Genomic DNA, 27,257 nt, shown 5'->3' with positions numbered 1-27,257 from the left:
TCTGTCTGAGCAGTGAGGCGTTCAGTGACCGGACAGTCATGAGTGTGAAATCTAATAATTTATTACATTTGATAAACACCAACAATCCAGATAATATAAGAGCGTGAGGACTCTCCTCAGAGCCTTGCAGCTTTTTAAAACAACATGATGATCATCTTATCTTTCTCTCAAGGTTTATGAACAACTCTGGACTCATGCAAGTTGTAAAGCAATGGATTGACACTGATTATTGATTAAATATTAATTTTAAATGTTGATTAGCTGGGCATGGATAGACGCACATCTCTCTTCAAATATGCAGCCAAGATGAAGTTTACAGAGCATTTTATATTTGAAAATGCATAACAGGAAACATGGTGGAGCCACACAACTGTGTAGTTTTTATTTTACTACTATGAAACATAAAGCTGCAGAGATAATCTATAATATATGAGTTCATATTGTATAACTAAACCTAGTTGTGTAACATTGTGAGGACTGGACTAATAATCAGGCTTTTACTAGTTTCTACTTTTATTTTATATAATTTCACATTTATGTTCATGTTCATATATATATTACTTTTATTTAAGAATTTATTGTAAATATTCTGTTTAATAGATGTTGTTTGTTTACACCTCGTTCTGTTCTGTTGTTAGACTGAAACTGTTTTAAAGGTGGGAGGACTGAACTGGGATGTCAGTCTCAGGTAGAAGCAGCCCTTTAAGCAGAATTTAGCTTCGGGCCCCAGGGAGGTCGGGGCCGAATCTGACTGTGAAATTTAATTACAGTCAGAAACTGGGCTCAGCTGCTGGTTATTATCTTGATAAAGAATCAGTCTGTGGCTGTGACTAAACTGATAAATGATCAGTTTTTAGATACAGGAGTTCAAGTAGGAACAAAGGAAGAATTTCACCAGGATTTAGAGCAACAATGTCTAAAAACACACTGCCAGATCTTCTGAGTTATGATGCAGAAGGCGGCTGAGCTGAACCGACCTGTAGACGATGAGCGAGTTGTCCCCGGCGTCTCTGTCGGTGGCGGACAGCGTCAGCAGCAGCTTCCCCTTCTCTGCGTCTTTCAGCAGGATACTGCTGACGTAGCTGCTGGAGCTGAACTCAGGTCTGTTGTCGTTGACGTCGGTGACGCTCACTCTGATGGTGGTGACGTTCTGGTGCACAGGAGGCAGTTTAAAGTCTTTAAACTGAATTCTACAGTTCCTTTAAACTGCTGGTTAGCCTTGTTATTGTCTATTATGGATTTGAATTTACTTTCAGCTGGCTAATGTTCTACATACTGTACATGTTAGCTAAAAAAATAAATTCAGTTTTCTTACTATTCTTCTCTGTCATTTCAAAATGTGTTGTTTTCTGGTTTATGTACAGAACTATCAAGTTGACAAGTGAACTACAAAAACAGTTTTAACTTTTCAGTTTGTGATCTGATTATAACTTTTCTATATTCATGAGTTGATAAAATGTTTATGTCAAAAATTTCGTTTGATTTTAATTTATTTACTTTATCGTTTTATTATGAATTTTATTCTGCATCTGCTATTTCCTCACTTCCTCAGTTCAATTCCTGTTGTATGTAACACAAAGTTCTACATTTTGTTCGTATGAAAAGTAAAAGTCTGATTGATTGATTGAATCCAAACTCAACTTCTACAGTAAACAGATCGAGGCGGCAGTCTGGTGCTTTAGAGAGCGAGATATTTGGCTCATAGGCAGCAGTTTACCGTCTGAAACATCTGTCTGACAGTAAAGTGGTTAAAATATTGTAAATATAGCACACACTTAACGTGAAGGTGATTTTTTAGGTGTCTAAAATACATTTTGCTGCTGATTGTTTTCACAGCAGTACATTGCTGCGCGTCATCCAACACTAATCTTCTCCAAACTGGAGGTGTGTCGACCTCTATCTACTGTAGAGAACACACTGACACCTCCGTTTCAAATAATCCAAACTAGTCCTTTCAGATAAAATATCAGGAGCAAAAGGTGTTTAAAACAGCAGACTCCTCTGACAAAAACAGTCATTTTCCTTTGCAGAACTGAGGAGTTGCTGGTCTTTCACTGCCTTGATTTTTTTTTGCTTGTGTTATTTTTTGGTTTCTGTGACTTGCTTGTGTTATTTTTTGGTTTCTGTGACTCTGAATTAACCCTTTAAAACACACAAGTCACTTTATTTTTCTCTTTTTTCTCGTTTTTGTTCAAAGAAGTCGGGTTGCTTTGGACAGTGTAATATCTGGCTCATATACCAGCATCTGTAAACACAGTGAGGTAAAGCTGTCAAAATATTCTAAATATCGTGTACACTTAACCCAATAGTGCTTTTCAGGTGAAATAAATATTAAAATAATATTTTTTTGCTGATCTTGCAAGGTAAATTTACAGTTTTTGCCAAAGGAGTTTGGTTGCTTTGTAGAAAGAGATATTTGGCTCTTATAACAGCGAGAAAAGACTTTCTGAAGGAAAGGAAGAGTGAAATAAATATTGTGAGTATAGTGTACACTTTAACAGATTTTTTTTTACCCTGTCCTCAGCAGTACATTTCTTAGCTTTTTACACTGATACTCCCACTGCTTCTCCAAACTGGGGACGTACCCCTTTAAGTTAAATGTGCATTAACATAATTTCCATCATGTCCTCCTCCATATTTCCTGCAGTGTCTCTCACCTCTCTCTGTGGGTTGCCTTTGTCTGAGGCCTTAACGACCAGCTCATAGGCGTCCCTGTTCTCTCGATCCAGAGAGCCGACAGCCAGCAGCATCCCGTCCTGCAACACAACACATGACCTCAGAGCCTGCACACCAACACAACACATGACCTCAGAGCCTGCACACCAACACAACACAGGCTGAAGGCCTGAAGTTCCCACAGCCCTCTTTCTTGGCCTCACCTCTCTGAATGTGAAGAGCGGGTGAGGGGAGGACAGGGACAGGGTGACCTCTCCGTTGAGGCCGAGGTCGGCGTCTGTGGGCACGATGGTGATAATTTCTCCTGGGCGTTTCTCCGTGTAGTTGCCCTCAGGGATCTGTAGGGGATCGGGGATAGCTGGGAACTGTGGGGCGTTGTCGTTGTAGTCCTCCACGGTGATGTTGAGCTGAGCTGTGGCATTCAGACCGTCAGTGTCCTGATCCACCGCCACCACCTGAACACAGAACCAGAAACAAGATGAACTCAGCTGAGCAAACAGACGTGATTCTGGCTGCTTTACTACAGTACCAGAGTCTTTTACTGAGTGTTCAATGAGTAATAATTACTTAAGTTTATTCTCTGACTTACTCCATGTAGATCATGAACCCCTGAATATAAGAACGACTCATTGAAATCACTTGAGAAATAAACATTCAAGTGAGTTTTATCCAGAAAAACTGAAGCTCCCTGTACACATGTATTTGTTCACAGGCCAGTCTCTCCAAGACCATCATGACAGCGATGCTGACATACGATCCAACAGCATCTGTGTATACATGTCTGTAGTTTCAGCTGTAGATGCTCCCTGTGATGTTTGTCTCTCTACCTCCTGTCCTCTCCAGCTCTGCCCAGGTGTGCTGCATCTGATCGCTCAATGAGGTGCACCTGAGGGCTTCAGCGCTCAGAACAGCCAGGCTTTCTTTGCATGAGCTGGCCTGACCAAATCTAAAACCCCGGTCACAGATAAAGGGCTGGGTATCCGCACTCAGTACCTTTAAGGCAGTGTTCCCCAACCCTGGTCCTCAGGGTCCACTGTCCTGCATGTTTTAGATGTTTCCCTGCTCCAACACACCTGATTCAAATGATCAGGTTGCTGTCAGGCTTCTGCAGAGGCTTGATGACGAGCTGATCATGTGATTGAAATAATCCAGTACCAAGTAGTATCAACACTTCTCCAGTCAAACAGTGCTTACATTCAATCCTTTTTGTGCCTGGAGTGAGAAAAAATGACTATATGGTTTTGGTTGCAGACAATGACCACAAGGGTTCTTTTGAAAAAAGAATCTTCGAAAAAAAAGGTATTATCTATATCACTTTAAGGGTACTGGTAGGCCTGTTGGTACTGATATCATCATTTTTTAAAGAATACCCAGCTCTAATTACATGGCACCTACACATTAAACTTTATACTTGATATAAAAGATTTCAACTTGATACTGTTGGTCTGACACCGTCTCATAATGATGCAGACATGGAAAAAACTCCAGTCTTTGGTCAGTTCAAAGTGAAGTTAATTTTATTGACTGAATATTATCTGTGAACGGGATGGACTAATCAGTTTTCTAATCAGTGTTCTGAGTTGCAATATCAGTAGTATAAAACTGACTTGGCAGCAAATCAGAATGGAGCATAAAACCATCATTCAAAGTGTCTGAAGCCGCTTCATTATTCTGTCAGTGAGTGGATGATCTGCTGTGTTCAAAAAAAAAATTAAAGTGTCAATATGACATGAAGCAAACTGGGAAACATTATTTTCTGCATCACTGATGCTAGATACATGTAGGTTTCCATGGCAACATGATGGGGTTAGGGTTAGGGATTTGTGTGGTGATTTTACTAACACACAGGCAGGTATAAAACTGTGTTCCTCACAAAAAGATTGGATTCTTTTCCAGCGTAATATTTTACTAAACTAAATTGAAATATCTCTACAGGTATGAACCATTTTTACACCCAGGAATAAACATTTGATTATATTTTGAACAGTACTGTAAAGTCAATATCTAAATGACAAAAAGGAGTGTAAGTAAAATATAATGTTTTATTTTGTTTGGTACTCTTTAACATGTAAACTATTGTGTGTTTTGTAGAGCTGCAATCCCTGAGAACGTGTGATACATAAAGTTTGTTTTTTATTTAAACAAGGAAATACCAGGAGACAGGATACAAAATAAATTTTGTACCTGTATAATGTAGCTGTCCTTCGTCTCTCTGTCCAAGGTGGCGTCCTTCCTCAGCGAGACCACACCTTGTTTGTTGATGTCAAAGGTGTCGCTGGTGAAGACAAAGTGACCATTGGAGAATCCACCCTGAGGAGGAAGATAAGATTGCTGCTGACTTCATGCTCACAGTGAATCATCAGCACTGAAATATCAGCACGTATTTATCAGAAACGTAATAAAGTTTGATCAGAGAAATGACTGAGGCAGTTATAGTAAATTACTATGATTATAAAACGGTGGTGCCAAAGTCCAACCTGTGAGAGGGACAATTAAAGATCATCTCATCTGTTTTAATCTGATACAACAAATTCCTGGATCTATTACATCAAACTGAGACTGCAATGAAAAAAAAATTATGAATGCTTTGACTAATGGCTCAGCAAAGACAGGCTTTATTTTCAGATGCATTCAAACATTAATGGAATTTAGTTTATTTAATTTTAAATACTTCTCATCTCCTCTGAATGTGCTGCGCAGACGCAGGTTGAAATGAAATTCTAGTCCAGTGCAAACAGGACATAACTTCACTTGGTAACCATGTTTCCATCAGTTTATTTTCATGCTCACATTAGTAAATGTTGAAGGAAACGACAACAACAACAACAAAAAAAGGCTTGCTTGGGGTAGTATTTTGCCTTTTTAGAAGAATTACTGCACACATTTTCTGATTACATGCTGACATAGATCAGCTGTTTCTGAGAAAAAGAAGCTGTTTCATCTGCAAGAATAATATTTGAAGAAAAAAACAGACTTCTGCCAAGTTTTCTTGGGTGTTTCCTTCTTCTTCTTATTGGTTTATTGGCAGATGCGTTTGCGACCTTGCAACTCCTCCTACAATCAATGTTTTTATGAGCGAGTTTCTGTCATGTTTGTATCTCATGTACCAGGAAATGTAGCAATTTTCCAGCAAAGGCAGATAAGAAAAATGTTGCTTATTATCAAACCTAAGTGTAAACAACGAAGATTAAAAAATCTTCAAAAAAAAAACACGCATTTTGCAAGGAAATGGACTCAACATTTTTCTTAGACCTCTAAGTTACACACAGTGGAAACATAAATCTCCACCAGGGAGATTTGTGATTGATTAGTGACATGATTTCTGTTCATTTGTCTTTCTGTCTGTTTGCTGGCAGGATATCTCAAACATGGGCACATAGATTTCTTTTCTTTTTTTTATATCACCGGCCAAAGACTAATCAGTTTCTTCTTGGTGCAGGTCAACACTTTGCACTGTGGCACATTTCTCATAAACTGCATAGTTTTATATCCTTGATTTCTTTTTTTTTGGCTCAGGATTTATCTAAAAGTATAGGAAACATTCTGATTTTGGTTGTATAATTGTTTTCTGCCTTTAGCTTTGCCTTAAATCTCATTAAGACTTGCAACTACCGATTGAGGCAATAAAATGATTAAATGCAGAGAATGAATTGACTATTGTATTCTGTATCTGTACTGTTGTCATTTAATTACTTTACAACTTCTTGTAGATCTATTTAAAAAAAAAAAAACATTATTACTTTTATTGTCATCAAGCACCACGTCTCACACTCGTCTTCCAAGAGTGAAGGACAATCTACGGTGGCTCTGAAACTCCTATAAATCATGAAATGCCGTATCCAGAGTTACTGTTTGGGTTTTCTGTTTTGGGTTGCTGTAGTAACTGTAAAAAACATGGCAGCCTCTGTGGAACAGTACCTGTGCCCTCTGTAGATATAACAGGCACGTTTTAAGGTGAGGAAAACACAATGATTCTTCTCTCAAACAATGGAAGTGAATGGTGACCAGTTTTCACACGTAAAAAGAAAAACAGGAAAAGAAACAGTTCAGATGGTGTGCATGTGAACGTTGCTCCAAGCTTAAGATCTACAGTGAAGGTTCAGGCTAAAAACATGGTGGAAATAACATTTCTTTGGTCAACTTGGCATGTTGGGACTTCAGGAGACTTGGATTACAACATACGAGCAGTATGGAGGCATTTTATATTTTTATTTTCTTGTTTTTTTGTGTATAAAAACTGGTCACCATTCACTTCCATTGTTTGAGAGATTCTGCAGCACTGTTTTCCTGTGAAACTCCAGCAGTGTTTTGTGGACTAAAAAACTAAACCTGACCTTCAATCAGCATGAGGGTGAGTAGATAATGACTGAATTTTCATTTTTGGGTGAATCTAAATGCCCTTAACTCAGTGGTCATGAGTCTGACTTATTTCAAATTTTAAAGAATTTATCACAAGACAGGATTTACATATTTACTTCATGATACTTTTATCACTGCATCTGCTTTGATGCAGATTAGGAACCAGTTGCATGTGAGCAGTTTTTAAAAAATGTTGTATTAAAAATAAATAACACCTGATTAACAAATTCAGAGCACTGTGCAGAATTAGAGGTTTGAATTTGTAGTTGAGTCCGGTGTTGACTCAGCTGCTAGTTAGAAAATCACAGATCTGGAGGGAAAATGTCCTGCACTGCACTGATTGTAAAGAAGTAAAGAGCAGCTACATGAAGAATCAGATCTTATTTTCAGTGCAGATTCAGATGATTTAACTCACCTCATCCTTGTCAGTGACCTCCAGGGTCAGGATGGACGCGCCGCTGGCCAGGTTCTCAGAGACGGCCACGTTGTAACTCTCCTTACTGAACTTAGGTGGGTTGTTGTTCACGTCCTTCACCTTCACCACCACAGAACCGTTCCCAACCAGAGACGGCGTCCCCCCATCAGAGGCCTGAACCATCAGAGTGTACATCTTCACCTCACTGAAGTCCAGAGGCTGGACCAGCTGCAGAGTCCTGCTGGAAGAGTCCAACTCAAAAACAGCAGGCTCTGATGACGGACTTTGCTTTAATATACTGTAGGTAACTCTCCCGTTTGCTCCTTCATCTGGGTCTGCAGCTGACAGGGTGAGCAAGCTCGTGCCCACTGACTCTGTCTCCAACACTTCAACCTGATATTCAGCCTCGGAGAACTTGGGGACGTTGTCATTGATGTCGGACACTTGGACCAGCAGGGAGGCTGTGGCAGACCTGGCTGGACGACCCTGATCTTCAGCCACCACCAGCAGGTTGTACTCTGCCTCGGACTCCCTATCAAGTGCAGCGGCCACACTCACCATCCCAGACACCGGATCAATGGTGAACCTGCCTTCTCCTCCTCTCAGCAAGTATCTGACCTCCTTGTTGAAGCCGCTGTCTTTGTCTGTAGCTGGAACAACGGTAACATTGGATCCCACCTCTGCGTCCTCTGGGACTGATTCTTTGACAGAACTGGGGGTGAAAACAGGACTGTTGTCATTGATATCGGTGACTTGAACCTCCACGTCTGCGGTGTCACTGTTGGTCCCATCAGAGATGGAGATCGTCACAGAGTAGTTGTGTGGGGCTTCATCGTAGTCGAGCTTTACTTTAGTGATGAAGGTACCATTGTCGGAGATATCAAACTTGTCACCGTGTGTCTCAACACGAAGAGTCACAGGCATCACAGGAGCTATTGCAAGGAAGTTAACCTGAACACATAAAGATGAGGAGCAACATGTAAAAAGTGATTTTATCGACCACTTACATGGAATTTATTGACAATCTTAAGTGAATTATGAACAAATCGACTCTATTCATGTTCCGTTCATGCCAACTTGCTCAGGAACTTACTTTAACAATCGTAACTCCTGGGTCCTGCTCTTCTTCTACTGTGCCGGTGTAGACTTTCTTTATAAACTGAGGCTTTGAGTTACCAGGAGCACGAATGTTCACCTGTGCTAAGGAGGATCGGGGTATGACGCCCTCTAGATGAGAGATAAGAGAGAAAAATATCATTATGATCTATGATGTTGTGTATGATAAATCTTTTTTACCTTACATCTAGTTCAGTTGAGTAAACTAGTGAGAAGAGTCTTACTCAACCATGTTGAAGGCGAAAAAAAAAACACTTCAAACTCCATTCGGGAGCTGCTCCTCTCTGTTAAGTTCAGTGGATTGTTGCAACATGGACCTTTTCTCTTGTAACACTGTAGTCATTGCTGTTAACTGTGTAGCTGCCGTTAGCCAGTTAGCTCAGTTAGCGGTCCTGTTTGATTGAGACACAGCCTCCAAGACAGACGGAGGCAGGACCAGGAGGCAAATATGCATCATCAATCATGTTGATAAGTCCACGAGTATTTGTTTTTTGTGAAGTTCATAGGTTATTTATTCCTGTGTTTTGAACGTTGAGGTTATACTGTGTTGAAATAAAATAAGTAAATGTTCAGTCTCCTGCTGGTTGTTCTGACAAATTCAGAATCTTTACTATTTTTGCTGTTAGCATTTACATGGTGGCTCACCTTGTGACTCAAAAATATATATTTAAAGAACTTAATTAATATCATGAACTTGCAAAGACACAATGAAAATCTTTAGTCAGGAGCAGCCTCAGTAGTTGCAGTAGTTGCATTATGTGGCTGAAGTAAGCCCTACTACTTGGGACGGGGGGCGATTAAGATATTTTGGCTTCACGTTTGGGGAGATGTCATGTCGTCCATCTTTATTTACTGCATGTCTTAAAGTGTGTAAATTGTAAATTGTTGCTGTATTAAAGTATCTTCTAGAGACAACTTGAACTTGTCATCCAATCAAATCTGAAACAATAATCTCTTCATCTCATTTCAAGATGTTAATCCTGGTTTTATGTGAAGCTGGAGTCATGAAAAGGATGAAACAAAGTTAATATAGTCCCGTACCATCTACGATCCAGTGTTTAGGTTACCCACAGCTAAGAAAAGGAAATGCAAAAAGCATTTTTGAAATACTGAATTGAGTACAGTCAAGAGTTGGAGCTAATAAAAGTATGAAATCACCAACTGCACAAGGGTGTGATAACAATTTAATGATCACAAAGAATCTGGCCAAAGGTGAAGTGCTTGATGAAAGTTTCAGCCCACAGAGTTTAAGTTTAGTAAAAATGTTCAGCACAGATACAGAACCTAACCTGAAAGAGGTTTAATATTTACTGTAGGACTGTGACCTGATACTCAGAACAAATAATCATTCTTATGGTTTACAAAGTTGTGATTTAGTGCTGACTGGCTCTTTTACTATAACAAGCTGAATCATCACAATCAGAATAAGTGATTTTTTAATTTCTGACAGGATGTAGGTTGTGCTGAAGAGAAATAGTGTTCAGACCTACCATCTTTGGCTGTTATGTAGAGAGGGAACTCCAAAATCTTGTTTTCCACAAGGGGAATGGTTTTAGCCAGCGTGATCTCTCCACTGTTTTCATCGATTGAGAAGTAGCCATCATTGTTCCCAAAGATAATAGAGTATTTGATCCGCCCATTTGCACCAGCATCTTGATCTTCTGCCTCAACCTTTGAGTTAAATTACATAAATTATCATCATAGGAACACTTCTGAATGTATGAAATACAAGACCTCTTTAAGCAGTGCATTTGACAAACATTACACTGAAATGATAAATTATGTAAAAATTAGTTATGAGAACTTTTTAAAATGTATATAAACAGATGGTCACATGCTTAACGCTGCAAAAAATCAGTCAGAATGGTAGATAAAATAATAGAACTTGGAAGAATGTGGTTATAACACTGATTACATGACTTAAGGTAAGACACTACAGCATGAATAGTGTAAAAACTTTAAGTAATATTTTAGTATTATAAGCTTTCTGAAATCTTCCATTTGCAAATGTAAATGATGCATTATCCAATTAAATATGTGCCAATTTGTAGAAAGCTTCAAAACAGAAATGTGAAGTAAATAAACACCTGAATCTGTCTTTTTGACGTTTTGTTTCCACTAGTCTGAAAGAAGTCATGTTTTGGAAGCAAAATAGCCATTAAGCCTGTAGGGGTGAGCGTCTCCCCGACAGAGATGATTCGATACATATCTCAATACACGTTCAACGATAAGATTCATCCATGAAGTTTTGTAATAGCCGATGATTCAATCCAACACGATTCAGCCCTGTCACGATACAATACAAGACAATGCAATGTGTGATTCTTTATATTTTTATTCTATTGATGCTATAAATGCTGAAAATGAAACATATGTGTGTCCTGATGAGATGTATCAACACGCTGCTGGTGCTGCATTGTTGTTTTTCTGATTCACGCTAAGCCTTTTACCGATACAGGCCGTCTGAATCGATGCAAATGAATGCATGAGGGAATCATTAATTGTTATGAGTGTATAAAATAAAAGCATACGCCAGCCAAGAAAATAAATTAAGATGTATAAAAAAAAAATAAAAGTAATTAAACAGGTCTTGAGTCTCACCTCGACTGTAGTGTCTTTCCTTAAACTGTAATCAGGAATATTTTTCGAAATGACTCAGATTAATGACGTGCTCTGATATTGAACAGAATTGTTTTAATCACTCACCTGGACCACCTGCATTCCCACAGTTTGATTTGCAAACACCTTTCCTTCGTACTTGTCGCTGGTGAACACAGGACTGTTGTCATTCTCATCCAGAAGAGTTACACTGACAGGCACCACTGCTTGTTCGCTGGGTGGATCCTTCTCCTTTGCTTCAATCTTTTAATCAACGAAAGAACAGAATCCAAGTTAAGCTTACAATGTAAACAGGTCCAGATTTAACAATGTTTGTTTCCCACAGTTTTGAAGAAGTTATGACCTCATGCCCCTAAAACAAATCATATTCCCTGCGGCCACAGTGCCATCAATGCTCCGCCCACATTGTATACAAACTCCTGGAAAACCACTGAGCTGTTTTGCGTGTTGACTCCCAGCAGAGAGCGCAGGAGAGGAAGCGTGTGAATATGGACCAAAGTGTCGATGTGATATAAACTTTGTTTGATCATGAAGCCTGATGTCACTCTACACTTCTGTGGCTGCAGACTGGAGTCTGTTAACAGTGATAAACAGGTAGATTTGTGTTCTATATGCCTCCATATATGAAACTTCTGTTTCCATGCATGCATCTCCACGCCCTGTTTTTCTCTATGGAAGCCCATTTCTGCCCAAGTGATGGAAGAAAAAGTACAATCATAAAATACTGAGAAACATTCTTAAGATAATGAGTTAGTATCTCAACATAATGTACTTAAAATAACCACGACCATATTCACCTTATATTATCTTGACATGTGTTATTGAAAATATATGCATTTTAAATACTTTATAAATGAGAAATATTATTTCCTCTCATCAGGAAAATCAATAAACATTTTAAATCTGAAATTTACAAAAATTTCTTCCATATTCTCTTATTTACTTTGTGACCCAAATAAAATCTAGTCCCAGTCTGTGGCTATGACAGCACTAGAGCATCAACACTGGATGAATCCGCCACTAAAAACAGTCCTAGGAAATGCATCATTCCCTCCCTGAGCTTAATGTTTAATCTGAAATCTGGATTACCTGAAATGTGATCTTCTCTGTGGCCTCTCTGTCCAGAGCTGTGGAGTTCTTCACTCTGACTGTCCCATCAGAACTGATGGAGAAAGGAGCGGATTCTGGAATGATCCTAAAAGTTCCCACAAATCCTCCCTGGGAAAGAAGATCATGGACAAAATGACTTAATAATTATCATTTACTGTCCAAGTGGCTCCCAGTTCAGTACAGAATTCAGTTTAAGGCCTTATTTATTCACTTTTAAGTCCCTACGTGGTCAGAACTCCTAATTCCTTCCTCTGCCTCAAGACCCCTCAGATCAGACAATCAGATGTTGTTAAAAGTTTCAGACTAAAAACAAAAGGAGACGATGCTTCTTCTGTTTTAGCTCCAACAACAGAGTTCCCCAGTTTAAAAAACTTCTAAAAATCCACCTGTACATACCGGATTTTTTAAAATGTATATCTAAATATCTTAATGTTCTTCTATAGCTTGTTTTTCCATCACTATTTTATTGCATTTTCTGTGTATAATGTGCTTTTAAATTATGGTTTTATTTTTCTGTATCTTTATTTTTTGAAGCACTTTGTAACTCTGGTTTTGAAAGGTGCTATATAAATAAAGTTAAATGCAATTTTAAGTAAAATCTACCTCGTCCGGGTCGTTGACAATGGCTTTGAACACAATGGCGTCAACAGGAGAATTTTCCAGAAGTGACACAGAGTAGTTGCGTTGGTCAAACTGCGGAGGATTATCATTCACATCCTCGACTGTGACAGACACCACAGCATCAGCTGTCTTCAAACTGTCGTCCATCTGGGCCGCCTGTACAGAGAAAATATTACAGATAACCACTGGAACTACTTAAAACTGAACTAAAAGTAAACATTTTCAAATAATAAAAAATAAATTGAAATAAGAAACTAAACTGAATTGAAAAAATAAAAAAACAATAACTCTGTATCTCATGGGCTTCAGCTGACACGTGTCAGGTGACACAAAGCTGCATTACTGGGATCAGACTTTAGACTGTTTTATCACATTTCCCTCCATGAATGATCAGATATTAAACTGATCAGTACCTTGATGTTGACAGAGATCACGCTGCTGTTCATCTTTTCTCTGTCGATGGGAATCTGCACAGACACAACTCCACTGCTGGGGTCAATGGCAAAGTTTGTCCGATACTTGTCAGGAGTCACTGGACAAACAATGTTAAATATTTGGTGTTTTTAAATCACATATTTTAGTTTTTTGCCTCAAAAGTCTGAGCTAAATTAGAATTTTGTTAACCTGCGCTGATGCTGTAAGTTAAAGTTATGTTGATTCCACTGTCTCCGTCCAGAGCTTTAATCGCCTCGGGCTCAATGGTCCGGAAAGGCCCATCCTGAAATATATGACAAACACAAAGTGTTATTATTAAAATTTTGTAAATCAAATTCAGTAGCAGTACTTCTATCTATTGTTCTTCAGTCAAAAAAAAAACAAAGCACTTTTGCAGTCTCAGATTTGAAGTAGCTTGGTAAACACAATGTTGAATTAAAGATCTGTTTTCATTCAGTTTGACTCTAAATTCCCTCGTTTGCTTAAACAGCCTGAGTTGGAAGCTTATATAACTAATAAAATGATGATCTTGATGATACTGTTCTATAATTCATATTTATAAATGATCAAAAGGCCAGACTGAGGTTGTTAAAAGGGCCACCAGTTTAACAGTCCTGCACTACAGTGAAGATACTTATAACTGTTCCACCATACTTTTGCCTTTTGGTACATATGCTTATAAAAAGTGCTGGTTGGCAGCGTGAAAGCCAGAACGTTACCTGTGACACAGACTCACCTGATTCTCTTGAATAAAGGCCCGGTACACATTTTGGGTGAAATATGGATTTAAGTTATCAAAGTCCACTACGTCAATCGACACATCGGCTGAGTCATTTAACCCCCAGTTATCCTGTAAACAGTGACACAAAAAACACAGGTCAGTCAGATATTATTTTCAAGCGCTCCCTCCTCCCTTCGGGTAACACGTAGCATCACTGTTCCTCCACACCCCACCTCCCCTGCACGGTCAAATTCAACCAAAACCGCAGCACTCGTCATATGATACCAAGCAGCAGATCATCTTACTGCAAAAATACATTTTAAACAGTTTTAGAATTTGTTTACAGATTCTCATTCAGGCTACAGATGAGATTCCTAATAAGACGTTAACATCACTGTGATGTCTCTTTGTCTCGGTCTCTACTATACTGGATTTAGTCAAACTATCAAGATTTCTTCTTGTAATTAATAGCACCCAATAAATGTAGCATGAATAAAATCAAAATGTGGGTTAAATATATCGAGATATGTATTTAATTGTCACAATCAATAAGATGGACACCCCTAATATATTTATGTATTTTAGTGTATATATAGTTATATATGGGTTGAAGCTCTAAAGAATTCTGTACGTATGAAAATTTGTTTCCTTTGAGTCATTATAATGACAAAAAATAATGGAAATAATGATTTAGAATCAAAATAACTTAGTATCAAAATAATTACTTAATATTGCAACATATACTATCATAAAATTAATATCTCAAAGTTATGACTTAGCATCTCAAAATAATAATTTAATATCAAAATAATAAGTTCAGGGTAGAAAATGCAGGATTTGTCAGTTGGTGTTTGTAAATGCAGCATAAAGATTATTGATCACTGACTCTTAATCCCAGGTTGTCAAATCGTGACACTTCAGTTTGGTACTAAGTCATATTTTTTTCATAATGTTGGCAGTAAGAAGCTTTCAGATGTGTGAGCAGATGTTGATGTTGTGGGTTGATTTTTTTTTTTTTTTCTTACCGTGGCCGTCACTACGAAGTTGTACTTTTGGATCACGTTGTAGTTCAAACGTCTCTTCAACTTAAAAGCCCCGTTGATGAACGTAAAGTCCTCTGGAGCTGGTGACTTATGAAAGGAAGTTACCATCATATTTCCATACAGAGCAGTGTTTCTCATCACGACACGTGTGGAAGCTCAGAGTAGCAACAGTGACTCTTTATTATACTTCTCTTTTCCTGTAAAGTTTTTTTTCCCTGTAAGAATCTATGTCTGTTATATCTGTTTATTAACTGACAGGCACAAAGAGAGTGACAGACTGAATTACTCGTTGTTTTAATTAATATTTTCCTTTTTTAAAACTATTTAGATTCAATTTTAATCATTAATAGATTAATTGATAATGAATATAACTGTTAGTTGCAGCCCTACTATCCTGGGATCTGTTATCCTCGGCTCAACACCGTACAATTTAATAAAACACATGTAAATGTGCAAAAGAAGCAAATAAAGACACAACAAATGCAGCAATTCAATGAAAACACTTAAAATATATAAAATAATAATAAAGTGAAATACTGTAAATCCATCACAACAAATTTCCCATCAGCTTTAATTATTTTATAATTATGAATGTGTTGATTATTTTCCTGATTAATCGGTTAGTGGTCTCCTCATCAAGTAAAGGTTTGACTCGACTGTCTGAGCAGCCGAACTGAACAGGTTCTTCCCAAGTTCCTAGATATCACTGTCGAAAGTCACATTAGTTACATTAAAAGCATAAAAGTAGAAAATTGTGAACTTCTTATACCGGCTTGCATTCCTTTGTGTTCATACTGTAGGGAGACGCCACTGCAGAAATAGTGGCTTGTTAACTTCCAGTACTTCGCCTGATTCATCTATAAACAGTATATATATGGAACTGTGTCTACTCTGAGTTTCCACTGTGCAGCGACAAGCAACATGAATGTTGTATCTTGTTTACTACAAATATAACTTGTTATTAACACATTATTTCAGGTATTCTCAGTAACTGATTGTAGCATTGGTGTGGATGGAAACATTCATTATAGGAACATGGGTTCATCTTCTTACAATGGAATATGTCACTCTGTTGTTCTCTGGGGTGCTGTCTCCGTCCACAGCTGTCACTTGAAGAACCTCACTGTCCACAGCTAATGTCTGAAAGAAGACAGGGTTGAGTGACACACACCAGAATACCAGAACATTAACACACACATGTTCCTACAAGTCAAACATTCAGCTGACGGTTGCAGCTGAGCAATAAAGAAGCTACTTTTGTCTGCCATGAGCCAATGTAGTGCTGTTATAATGCACATGTTATAATGTACAGCAGTCGAATTCACACAAATAACACCAGTTTACTTCATGTTTGGTCTATAAAACTGATAAAAACTAGAATTACTGCCTCGTGGTTGTTTACCTCCGCAAACCACTCAAGATACAGTTTATGTCCATGTCTGTCCAGACTCATATAATGTCTGTGGTGAAGAATATGAAGGAATTTAATATGGAAGTTACCACTATATTCACCTATAACTTTGAAGGAAATTAATAAAAAGTATTAAAAGTAAGCACTAATAACTTCCAGTAATTCCTAAACGGGCTGGAAACGGGCTGTTTTCATTTAGAGACTATTTTTAGTATCATGCAGGACGTCTACAGTACCTTTAAAATTCAGAGGTCAGTGACTCACCTCAGAGACGTTCACCATGTATTGCTTCTGTTGAAATATCGGCCTGTGGTTGTTGAGGTCGTTGATTATCAGTGTCCGAGTGTTGTTGTACTGCAAAGGTAGAAGCATCATGTATATTATATATATATATATATGAATATTGCTAAAATATTGCTATATACATATATATACATATATACACACATATATATATAGCAATATTTTGCTTTGCAACATGACTGAATGCTGCAGCTTTTAGATGTTACTCACCTTAATGTGTCCATCACACATGACAGAGTAACGCAAGGTGCGGTCGTTCTGTGAGACATGAACACAGTGGATTTTAGGTCTGCAGAGAACACACATGCCTGCACCACCTCTCACATCCAAAGACAGTTTGTCTTAAGTCACAGAGGCAAAGCTTTTGCAAAGATTGGTGATCTTGCAGTCACTATTTACAAGACAGCAACTAGATTAGTTTGGTTTTGTCCCCACTCTGGTATTTTTTGGCAAGATGTCTGTAATTTTCACTTGTCTTTCCTCCTTTTACAGACACGTTCAGTATAAACATTTTGCAGTTTGGCACCTACATTAATTAAAAATGTTCTGTTTAAGTTCAAGGAAACAAATCCAGGTAGAAAACCGGATCTGCTGTTGGACGTTAGCAGTAAACAAACTTAATTTCTTGGAGACAAGGTTGCTTTAACTTACATCTGCCAGTGCGTCTGCGCTCAGCGGCTTCTTGGTGCGAACTGTTGCGCTGGTCTGTCCGATCGTAAAGCTCAGCTCCAGATACTGCAGGTGGCTTTCGAAGATGAAGGGCACCAGCTTCACATTGCTTCCTGCCGTGATTCCATTCACCAGCTCCACGTCACCTGCAGCATAGTGGGAACATTGTGAGGAGGAGCAGATAAACACACTATCGATCATTTGATAGACGCACAGTGAGGATCAGTATGAGTGTGGACATTTGTCCTCACTGGTCAAGATTCAAGAGCTTTATTGCCACTGTGCAGGCAGTTGCTTCACCCTCAAATGGTGGCTGTTCTCACATATATTCACATATTTAAGATTCATACATATTTACAAAAAATAAATATAGACTGAAAAGAAAGATCTTAGTGATAAAAGTTGCAGAAAGTGCAAAATGAGCAACAGAGAATAAAAATATAATTAACAAAAAATGTAGTAAAAGGCCATACCAATTAAAGTGATAGTACAAAAACAAGCAAAATAAAGTATGAAAGTACAAAAATGAGCAGTAAGGAATTTCACAGAAATCATTCATTATGAACTAAATTAAATGATGCATCTCACGAATGTAAAAAATACTGCACATTAAAAAGAAATAAAGAAATCTTTGGCAAAAAAATGAGTGATAATGAAATGCCTACATAATACTACATTACCAACATTTGAATAATAAACATTTTTCGGTATTGATTCATTAAAATATAAGGTAATATAGCCCCTGTGTTAGTTGTTTTTGGATCGAATTGATTTTGCACACAAAGCATCTTTCATACATGTGAAAGAAGAGGATAAACAGCAATGGAAGCAAATTTAGCAAAAGTTTTTTGGCTCCCAGTGAATCTATTATTATCTTATTGGGTTTAATCAAAACTTTTAGTTAGACATGTTTCAGAAGTTTACTGAAAACATGACAATATAACACCAATTTAAATATGAATGAAAGGTAATTTATTTAGCACGAGGAAGCTCCTGAAATCAGGAGAATGACAGATTAAACATGAATCCACTTTCACACATCAAACACATTTAATTCATTGTTATTATTTGATCTAAGATATTTACCTTTTGCAAAGAAAAAGAAGACGAGACTAAAAGGACCGTCTATTCTCCATCTGTGCTATGTGACTTTAAATTAATCAAATTTTGCAATCTGACATTTAAAATGAATGTCGTGTCAAACCTACCTGTATATCCTTCGTCCACATTACCCAAATCTTTATTGCTGCCCCCATTACAATTTATGTCTGAGGTACCTAGAAGAACAAAAAATACAAGTTAATTGAGAACAGACTGATTAAAGTGGGTTCCCTGAAATATCTGTGCATAAAAACAGCATCTCTCTTTCAGCACAGCTGTTTTATGTATCCAGCTTCTGAGGCATCTGTTTTAGCTTCACAAATGTAAATACTGTCTGATTTATTGAGTCCACTTATGACAGTAAACTGACTATCTTTGTGTTTTGGACATAAGACATTTGAGGACGTCAACTTGGGCTTTGGAAAACAATGCTCAATGTTTTTCACCATTTTCCAGACCAAACCTGTGATGAAAATAATGAACTGAAATTATGAAAATAATTTAGTTGCAGCCTTACCGAAAACCAGAAATACTAGTCGGTTTAACTATATATCAATATTCTATTCATGTACGATGCCAGTTACAGTGGCCTCTAAGGTGTTATGCAGCCGCCGGCCACTAGTCGGGGCTGCAGCCGCGTCAGACAGCAGCCCCTCTCGCCCAGCTCGTCTGCCCTGATGTCGTAAAACCAGCGCACTGTTTTGATATAGAAAATGGAAATGAAGTCGGATGTAGGCTGTGACAGAATAATCTGATCCATAACCACTCGACTGGAGTGATGTGTGACCCACATTAAGCACAGACACTGACATTAACCTACAGACAGAGCAGCTGCTGCCGCTAGCTCTGCTAACATTAGCCACACTGTGTAGCAGAGATACTGTCGTGTTTTGTAGGTTAATGAGCGATGTTCGTATTGCACGGTACATTTAAAATACAATTCGGTGACTGCAGACTGATTAACTGCTTCAAACAGCTCTTAACACACAGTATTTTTTCGGACATTGTTTAACATTATCAGTTGGTAAGCTGCGTTCAATTTTAACTGCTTTCTGAGTATTTTATTACTGATAAACTATTCGACTAACGCTAATGTAAATTAATCTCTTCCGTTTTTCAGAGCTGTGTGGCAAAGTTGACAGCGTCTCCTCAGTTCTTGTCTGAGCTGGGTCCGCTGTTTTCTTAGTAGCGCCAGGCGTTAGTTAGCTTCTCGGAGTGAAAACGGCTAACGTGGTTTCTCAAGGTGTTTGATTTTTATGTGACAGACTTAACACACAACGTGTGTCTTGTCCAGTCCCCGCTCCCCAGCAAGTTCATGAAATCTGAAATGTGCCCAGAGATCTGTTTGTAAAATGCTAGGTGCATTTTTAATCACTTACTCTTGATAGCCACCCCCCTCCGCCATTTTGCGCTTGCTACGGCGGTGGTTTCTACGCAGTGGTTACTATGGCGCTGGTTGCTACCAGGAAGTTATTTTGAATTTTAGAACTTTATTGTCCAGCCGCGGCCGGAAAATCAAAACGGAACGTCTCTACGCTATAATCGAAGATGTTCTGTCACTGCATCGATGCAGAATCGTCCACATCCACATAGCAATGCATCTTAATTGTGACTCCCCTAATACATGGAGTAATCTCAGTCAGCACTCCTCTGGCAGGAGCACGGTGTCTCCCCCCTCCCTTTGTAATGGTTTGTTGGGTTCATGTTCACCACGGGTGAAACGAATCGCCCTCCCCCGCCCTCCCGCAGCTTCAACTGTGACATGAAATATCCGCCCTCGCACTGAATCTGTAGTGTAGTTTTATCTTATTCACATTGACCCTGATGCTGGACTTTGAAACACTAAAACTTAAAGAATTATTTAAACTTAAAGCCAACATAGTTTATCCTACACAGTAACAATGCAGATAAAAGAGCAGGTCAAACCACCGACTATCTGCTCGCTGTTTGGGGATGTAGCCTGGCACCCACTGCAGGGCCAAATGACGGGTCAAAATATCATTTAACTTGAAAACTGGGCTTCAGTATGAATCCTAACCCAACGTTTGTGCATATTTAATTATATGTACTGATGGATGTCATGTATTTCTCTCTCAGATTGAAATAACAGATTAGGACACAACATTGTGTGTCTGTACTGATGCAGTCAGCAGTCCAGTGTCATTAAAAATCTAGCATCTTCACAGACAGAAAACAGAATCATTTTTCCTATAGTTTACTGTTTAAAATCAAATCTGTGTCACATTTGTCAGTTATTTTCCTGTCCATTCTGGCTCTACTCACCTAGAGGATTTCCAGTAACGACACACACACAAATGGAGATAACGAGAAGGAGACGAGGCCGAATCAAACCACCTGCGTCCATGTCGGCTCGGTTGAGTTTTTCCCAGCACCTGACAGCCAACAGTGAACTGATCACCTGAATTACAGGTGTTATGAAGCGTCTACTGTTCACTTCACCCCCTGCCTCCCTCCCTCTCTCCCAGCAATCCTGTTTTTATGGCTGGTTGTAAAATATAATAAGTTTCAATGACAGTGGACTGTACCAAAGAGCAGGACCAAGTCTGAGTTTCATTTCCCCTGAAACTGTCTGAACAAATCATGTTTTAGCTTCACAGCAGAAGTTACAGCTATCGATAAAATCTCTGCTGCTGTATATTTTACACTTTAGGGACTTTTGTTTGTTCTTTTCATGTGTTTTTTACTGTGTTTTCTTCTGTAGATTGTCATATCTTTATTGAGAACTGTAAAATGTTTATTGTCTCTTTGAAATGACTTTTCCTGAATACTCTGATTATATCATAGCAACAGTTTCTTAAAAAATTAACTGATGTTTTGAAACTGGGCGTTAAAAACTTCAAGAGAAAAGTGAGAGTTTGGGTAATTGGATAGGTTACTGGGAAAGGACTATATTTAGTCGGTGTAATCAGTTACTGTACTGTAACTGTAACTAAGACAATGCTAACAATAAACACAATACAGTAAAACTCAGCTCGTCTGCTGCTCACACCCGCGGCTTGTCTGATGTAAAAGCTTTGTTTTAGTGTCTGTATGAGACGCTGCCAGGAAGACATTTTAACACATGACTGATGTTATTAAATGGTCGCCGTTTGGATTGGGTTAGCCACCAAAACTACTTGGGTAGGTTTATGAAAGAGCATAGTGCAAGTCAAGTGATGCACATAACTTTATGTATCTTAAAACTGTCAATGACATTGTAGGAGCCATGTTTTTGATTTCTGTTCAATGTACTTGATTTTTGTTTGATGAATGTCAGAGTAGATTTAAGGTAATGTCATCAAACACAAGTGCTGGCCATTCAGAGGAAGCAAACAGTCTTTTGACTGTGCTCGGTCAACATCGTGGCTGTATTTTGTTTATTTTTTATTTGTTTAAAGTGCCGGATTATTGAATGTAGGCGAATAAACGTGTGTCTGTCATGATGACAATGAACTGGAGCCTGGACAGCGTTTTTCAGAGTACATATCTAAACAATTGGTTCCCAATTAGCAGCCAGTAGCAGCTAAAGTGTAGGACCTAGTAACTACAGATATTTTGGTTTCACATGGGATAAGACGAGATAAGACAAGACTAAGGAAATTCTTGTGCCTGAGATTGCTCCAAAATTACAGTAACATAAGAACAAAACTATAGAAAACAACAGAGTATTAAAATATAACATGAAGTATAAAATGTAAAGTGTTTAAGGAATAAATGCCTGACAACAGTGCCTAACAGAATAACAATAGAAATAACATTTATTAAGTAAAAGAGTAAGCTAAAATAAAGTACAACACAAAAGTAGTGTTGGCAGTGACATTAATTTCCACCAGGCGCGGCTGCACCACGGCACTCGGGCCACTTTGCGGCCATTCTAGACAGTGCTTGTGATTCCCAGAAGTGTCTATTTTTGACGGAGGCCGCTTCAATTAGCACAGAGCGTGTTTTCGTCTCTGTGTCCATTCTTCACGTAGTATTTGTCTTTTCGTATCTCATTGCATCTCTTTGTGTCCGTTTCATGTCTGTTTGTGGTTATTTTGTGTCTCTTTGTGGAAGAGAATCCTACAACTTGCAATAGATTTCTGATACTGAAATAAAATAGGATATAGGACATTATTTTCGTTCATATTGACGAGTGGCAAAGCAGCATGATGACAAACACTGAGGAAGAGCTTTTGAGGGGGAACAGCAGTTACCCCTCCTCCATACACATGTGCTGACTCGACTCGACTTGACTCGGTTTGACTCGTCACAGCTGCCTCTGAAGCCTGGAGCGCTCTGTCCTGTGGCTGTGAAGTGCTGGAGGGGCGTCCTCGAGAAGACGAGTCCCAGCGAGAGCGACCGGAGTCTTGCTGAGACACAAACACACAGAGACATGGAAGGTGTTGCATTGTGTGTTCAATTGTTGCCTAATGCAGCTTTAATTATTGTTAAATGTTGTAAGGGTATGTGGTGCCTTACGAAATGATCCAAACAATCCTTCCTCTCTTTCTCTGCGGAAATCTGCAAGTCAGAGTGAAAAAGCAGAGTGATAGATAAAGCAAGAGGTATGCAGAGATAATTTCAGGTCAGAAGTTTCAAAAAGTGGAAAGTGTGCATTTTGCATCTATTGTATTGTTGTATTGCTGTATTGTGTCTATTTGCAATGGCATTTTGTCTCTTTGCAGCTGTATTGTGTCTCTTTGCCAAAATTTTTTGGTCACTTTGTTGGAAAATCCAACAGAAAATCACACAGCTTAAAGTAAATTTCCAATAATGTCAGTGAGTGAGTGTCAGGCTCTTTACGTTTGCTTGAATCATTGAGTGGTGAAGAAGTTTAAGTGCAGGGCTGAGCGATAAGCCTTAATTTAAAATATATCTCATAACATTTTTTCGGGCTATTCCACAATATACAATATACAGTTGTGTATGCAAAAGTATGCATAGACTTCTACAGAGCATGTATATCATGGCAGTTTTGAGTTTCCAAAATCTGCTGGGTCAAAAATATACATACAGTGATGCTAATATTTGGTTAAATGTCCCTTTTGGCCATTTTCACCTCAGTTAGGCTCTTTTGAACAAGCTTCTGGTTGCATCTCTGACCACTCCTCTTGACAGAATTGGTGCAGTTAAGCTAAATTTGTTGCCTCTCTGACCTGGACTTGTCTCTTCTGCTCAGTCCACAGGTTCTTGATGGGGTTTAAGTCAGGGCTTTGGGAAGGCTGGTCTAAAACCTTAATTCTAGCCTGATTTAGTCACCACCATGCCCACGAACACCTAGGTTTGGTGTTCTTGAGGTTACAGGCCTCACCTTCTCTCCTCCAAACAGATTTCTGGTCAGTGTGGCCCAGTAGCTCCATGTTGTTATTTCATCTGACCTCGAAACTTTCCTCCAGAAGGTCTTTATCTGTGTGTTCAGCAGCAAACTTCAGTTGCGCCTTAAGGTGCCGCTTATGGAGCGAGGACTTCCTTCTTTCACGGCAGTAAAACACGTGTGCTTCTGTCAGAGCCTGATGCTGGTTGGATACATCCGTGTGTGATTTTTCATACAGGTATACTCACCGTGTTGGTTCACCTCTCCTCTCGACCGCACCATCTCTCTCCCCGACTCTGTCTCCTCACTTTAAAAATTGTTTCTCTTTGTTTCCTCCTGGTAAATCCGCCGTCATGCTGCCACTGCTTGCACTCCTGGTGCATCTGATTCTTAAAGGCGAATGAGAGCTGACCTCCTGATTGTTTTTTTGCCTGAACTCTGCTTTCCATTTGTGTTTTAGATCAGCGTAACAGTGTCTGCCTAAAGAGACGTGGCCAAGACACCTACTGCACAGAAATACTACACCACACACTATACAACATTACATTTAACACTGATCAGCTATATAGCACACCATAAAGTACAAGAGCATGCACACACACATACACACACACATATATATACACACACAAGAAAAAAAGTTACCAAACTGCACTGTGTCTGAAATCAGGAATAATATCCAAACAGCAAAGAAGAAATGCACAGAATAATGGACATTATTGTTAGTGTCAATAAAATACCAACCTTTTCATTATTCAGCGTTTCTCCAGGGTTCTCTCAGTTAAATTTAAGACTTTTTAAGGCCTTTTAAATACCACTTTGAATGAAATCTAAAACCAACTTCACAGCCATACCTGCAAAAGTATTAAAGACATAATGGAAATCTGTATGGATTTTAAGCCCTAGAAAACAATTATATACCAGGTACTTGAATTAGTAAAATGTTCAATAATAAAACCCACATATATATTGCCCGTAATAAGCATAACAAACTACTATTTTCAATTCTGCTGCCACTTCATAAATAGCACTTATAAGTTAATGTTCATAACTAGATAACTGCTTTTTAAAAAGGAATAAATTCATCACAGGATTAGAATTCAATATTTTTAAATATAATTAAATGTCGAGAGCATCAACAGTAATGTTTACAACAGAAAAGTCACTGTATACATTTAATATCTCAGTGGAAACAGTGATAATGAACTACAGCAACATGTTCTACACATTTGACAGTTATTTATGACATGATGGTATAATCCTACAACAGGACAAGAAAAAATTAAGGCCTTTAAAGATTTTGTAAATAAAATTCAGTAGAGACCCTGTGGGTCCTCTGTTTAGTCTTAGAATGTCTATAATCTCTTTTAGAAAAAGTTGACACTAAGACACTGTGGAGATGCATCCTGCTGATTGTTGTGATGAAGAAAAACTCATGCTACTCTTCCTCTTTGTTTACCTCACAGCAGCAGCAGAAGAAGCTAACATGTCCTGTCCTTCCTTCTGTATGTCTTTATCTCCGTCCTGAATCTGCAAGTCAGAATGAACGGGCAGGTTTGGTTGTACCAGCTTACAGTTTTTATTATGATTGCTTAAGCGCGATTTTGAAAACAGGGTTCATTTTGTCAAAACACTACACACCGTTCACACATACACACACACACACACAAGTAACAGAGCACCTCAGTTCTTTTGCATTCAAAACTATACAATAATTGGTAAAAAAAACAAAAAAAAAACAATTTTGTCAGCATACAGCACACAGATGTTTCATCTTATTCTGTTTATACCAGTTACACACTGTTGTGCTCAATCTAAAACACTTAAAAAATCTACTTTTTGTTGTCTGGGTTTGATTTTTTCAAAGATATTTTTAGATTAAAGTACATGAATATATTGACCAAACACGACACAAAATGGCCCAAAGGCTACATTTCGCATTGAAAAGCACAACATATTCTAAATGTAATGGTCTGAATATCCACAGTTGTGGAGACAAAAAGAAAGCATGAATTACAAAAGTCCTGAGCATCATTTCTTCGTCTCATTGGCCCCTGGCCAAATCTGTCTGTCCATATCACAGGGTATGTAGACTAGATCAAAACACATGTAAAATGTCACAGAACAGTGTGCATGGTGTTGCTTCAAACATGGAATGTCCCTGTCAAATATAGTGATGTAGGGCATACAGTAAACTACATCTGATTTTAGTTAAAGTTGTTTGTCACCTGTGCTCTTGTCAAAATGTCTCATAATGTCTGTAATGACTGCCATTTGGTTATATGCTTAGTATTTTGAAAGGCAGAGCTTTTGAAAGTGCAAACATGTATCATAATGTAAGATTTCTGTGTCTAATGAAAAAATGAAAAGTGTGAGTAGTGTTTTGCAGAAAGTGTGAGACTGAGAATAGACTCATGATCGAGGCTGAAGTTTTGCTCCTTGAGTGTCAGGTTTCACTAAATGAAGTTTTATAACAAAATTCAGGAAGTAAGACCGCGCCTCAGATGGATTCATTTCCATATGAGTACTTAAGCCACTTTATCCGTTTCCTCACCCTTTGAGTGTTTCCACATCCATGAGAGACGACTAGTCAGATAAAGAAACCTGTCTTAACAATCTGAATCCATCCAACAGCGATCAGTTCAAGGAAGACCAGTTCATTCCTGTTCATTCAGTTCAGTCTACTGACACCCTGGGCTTCCACCTTAAATGCAGCAAAACAAACCAGTCTGGTCCGCTGCAACCCATCTACCTCTTTCAACTAGACTCATGCCTGAGACCATATGACCCAGTATGTGACTACATTAACTCAAGACTAGCCAGTCGGGCATCCCCACAAGATCCTCTGTTCATCACCGAGACGGGTAAGGCCGCCTCTCGCTTCTGGTTCCACCACCATTTCCGCCACATCCTGTAAAGATCAGGAATATCTCCTGAGCTATACTCTGGGCGATCTTTTCTGCATTGGAGTTGCCTCGACCACGTCATCAAAATTCTCGGTCGCTGGTCCTCTCCAGCTTACCTCTCATACATCCGACATGACCTGAACGACATCAGAAACGCCCACATGCACCTTTCTGTCTGAAGTTCTCTTGGGGGCTCCGTACACCAGGAGTCTGAGAGAGACAGTACCAACACCCAGAGTCTCAACCCCGCCTGCTTCCACTCCGTCTTCCAGCCACCAGCTGACTCCACCAAACCCATCTGTCTATCCAACTTCAACTCTCCTATCCCACACATCCCTCCTCCAACAACCCCTCATCCCTCTCCCCTCTGTCCATTCACAAAGTAATGCACATCGGATCTGAACAGAATCATGACTTGCGGTGTGTATTCACCAAAAATCTCCACTCTTCCTCCGC

General features: G+C 38.8%; 1 protein-coding gene across 1 annotated transcript in view; it reads right to left on the bottom strand.

Moving 5' to 3' along the window:
* The window catches only part of LOC146329407 (protocadherin Fat 4), a 31,054-nt gene extending 10,014 nt beyond the window's left edge, over positions 1–21,040 (bottom strand). Inside the window, exons 1-20 of the mRNA XM_084714664.1 lie at positions 20,883–21,040; positions 18,707–18,775; positions 17,481–17,644; positions 17,040–17,087; positions 16,791–16,880; positions 16,169–16,255; positions 15,098–15,202; positions 14,088–14,201; positions 13,541–13,634; positions 13,330–13,448; positions 12,899–13,072; positions 12,275–12,403; positions 11,273–11,428; positions 10,057–10,237; positions 8,544–8,677; positions 7,451–8,401; positions 4,861–4,986; positions 2,880–3,131; positions 2,658–2,756; positions 978–1,150 (exon numbers count right to left, since the gene is read on the bottom strand). Of these exons, the coding sequence (XP_084570790.1) occupies positions 978–1,150; positions 2,658–2,756; positions 2,880–3,131; positions 4,861–4,986; positions 7,451–8,401; positions 8,544–8,677; positions 10,057–10,237; positions 11,273–11,428; positions 12,275–12,403; positions 12,899–13,072; positions 13,330–13,448; positions 13,541–13,634; positions 14,088–14,201; positions 15,098–15,202; positions 16,169–16,255; positions 16,791–16,880; positions 17,040–17,087; positions 17,481–17,644; positions 18,707–18,775; positions 20,883–20,964 (3,347 nt within the window). The 5' untranslated portion in view covers positions 20,965–21,040. The remainder of the gene's footprint in view (positions 1–977; positions 1,151–2,657; positions 2,757–2,879; positions 3,132–4,860; positions 4,987–7,450; positions 8,402–8,543; positions 8,678–10,056; positions 10,238–11,272; positions 11,429–12,274; positions 12,404–12,898; positions 13,073–13,329; positions 13,449–13,540; positions 13,635–14,087; positions 14,202–15,097; positions 15,203–16,168; positions 16,256–16,790; positions 16,881–17,039; positions 17,088–17,480; positions 17,645–18,706; positions 18,776–20,882) is intronic.
* Between the last annotated feature and the right edge of the window lie 6,217 nt (positions 21,041–27,257).

Source organism: Lutjanus erythropterus, chromosome 3 (genome assembly GCF_056507025.1).
Source record: "Lutjanus erythropterus isolate fLutEry1 chromosome 3, fLutEry1.hap2, whole genome shotgun sequence".
Classification (NCBI taxonomy): Eukaryota; Metazoa; Chordata; class Actinopteri; order Lutjaniformes; family Lutjanidae; genus Lutjanus; species Lutjanus erythropterus.
The sequence above is the reverse complement of the archived record's forward strand: the minus strand, read 5'-3'. Positions and strand labels throughout refer to the sequence as shown.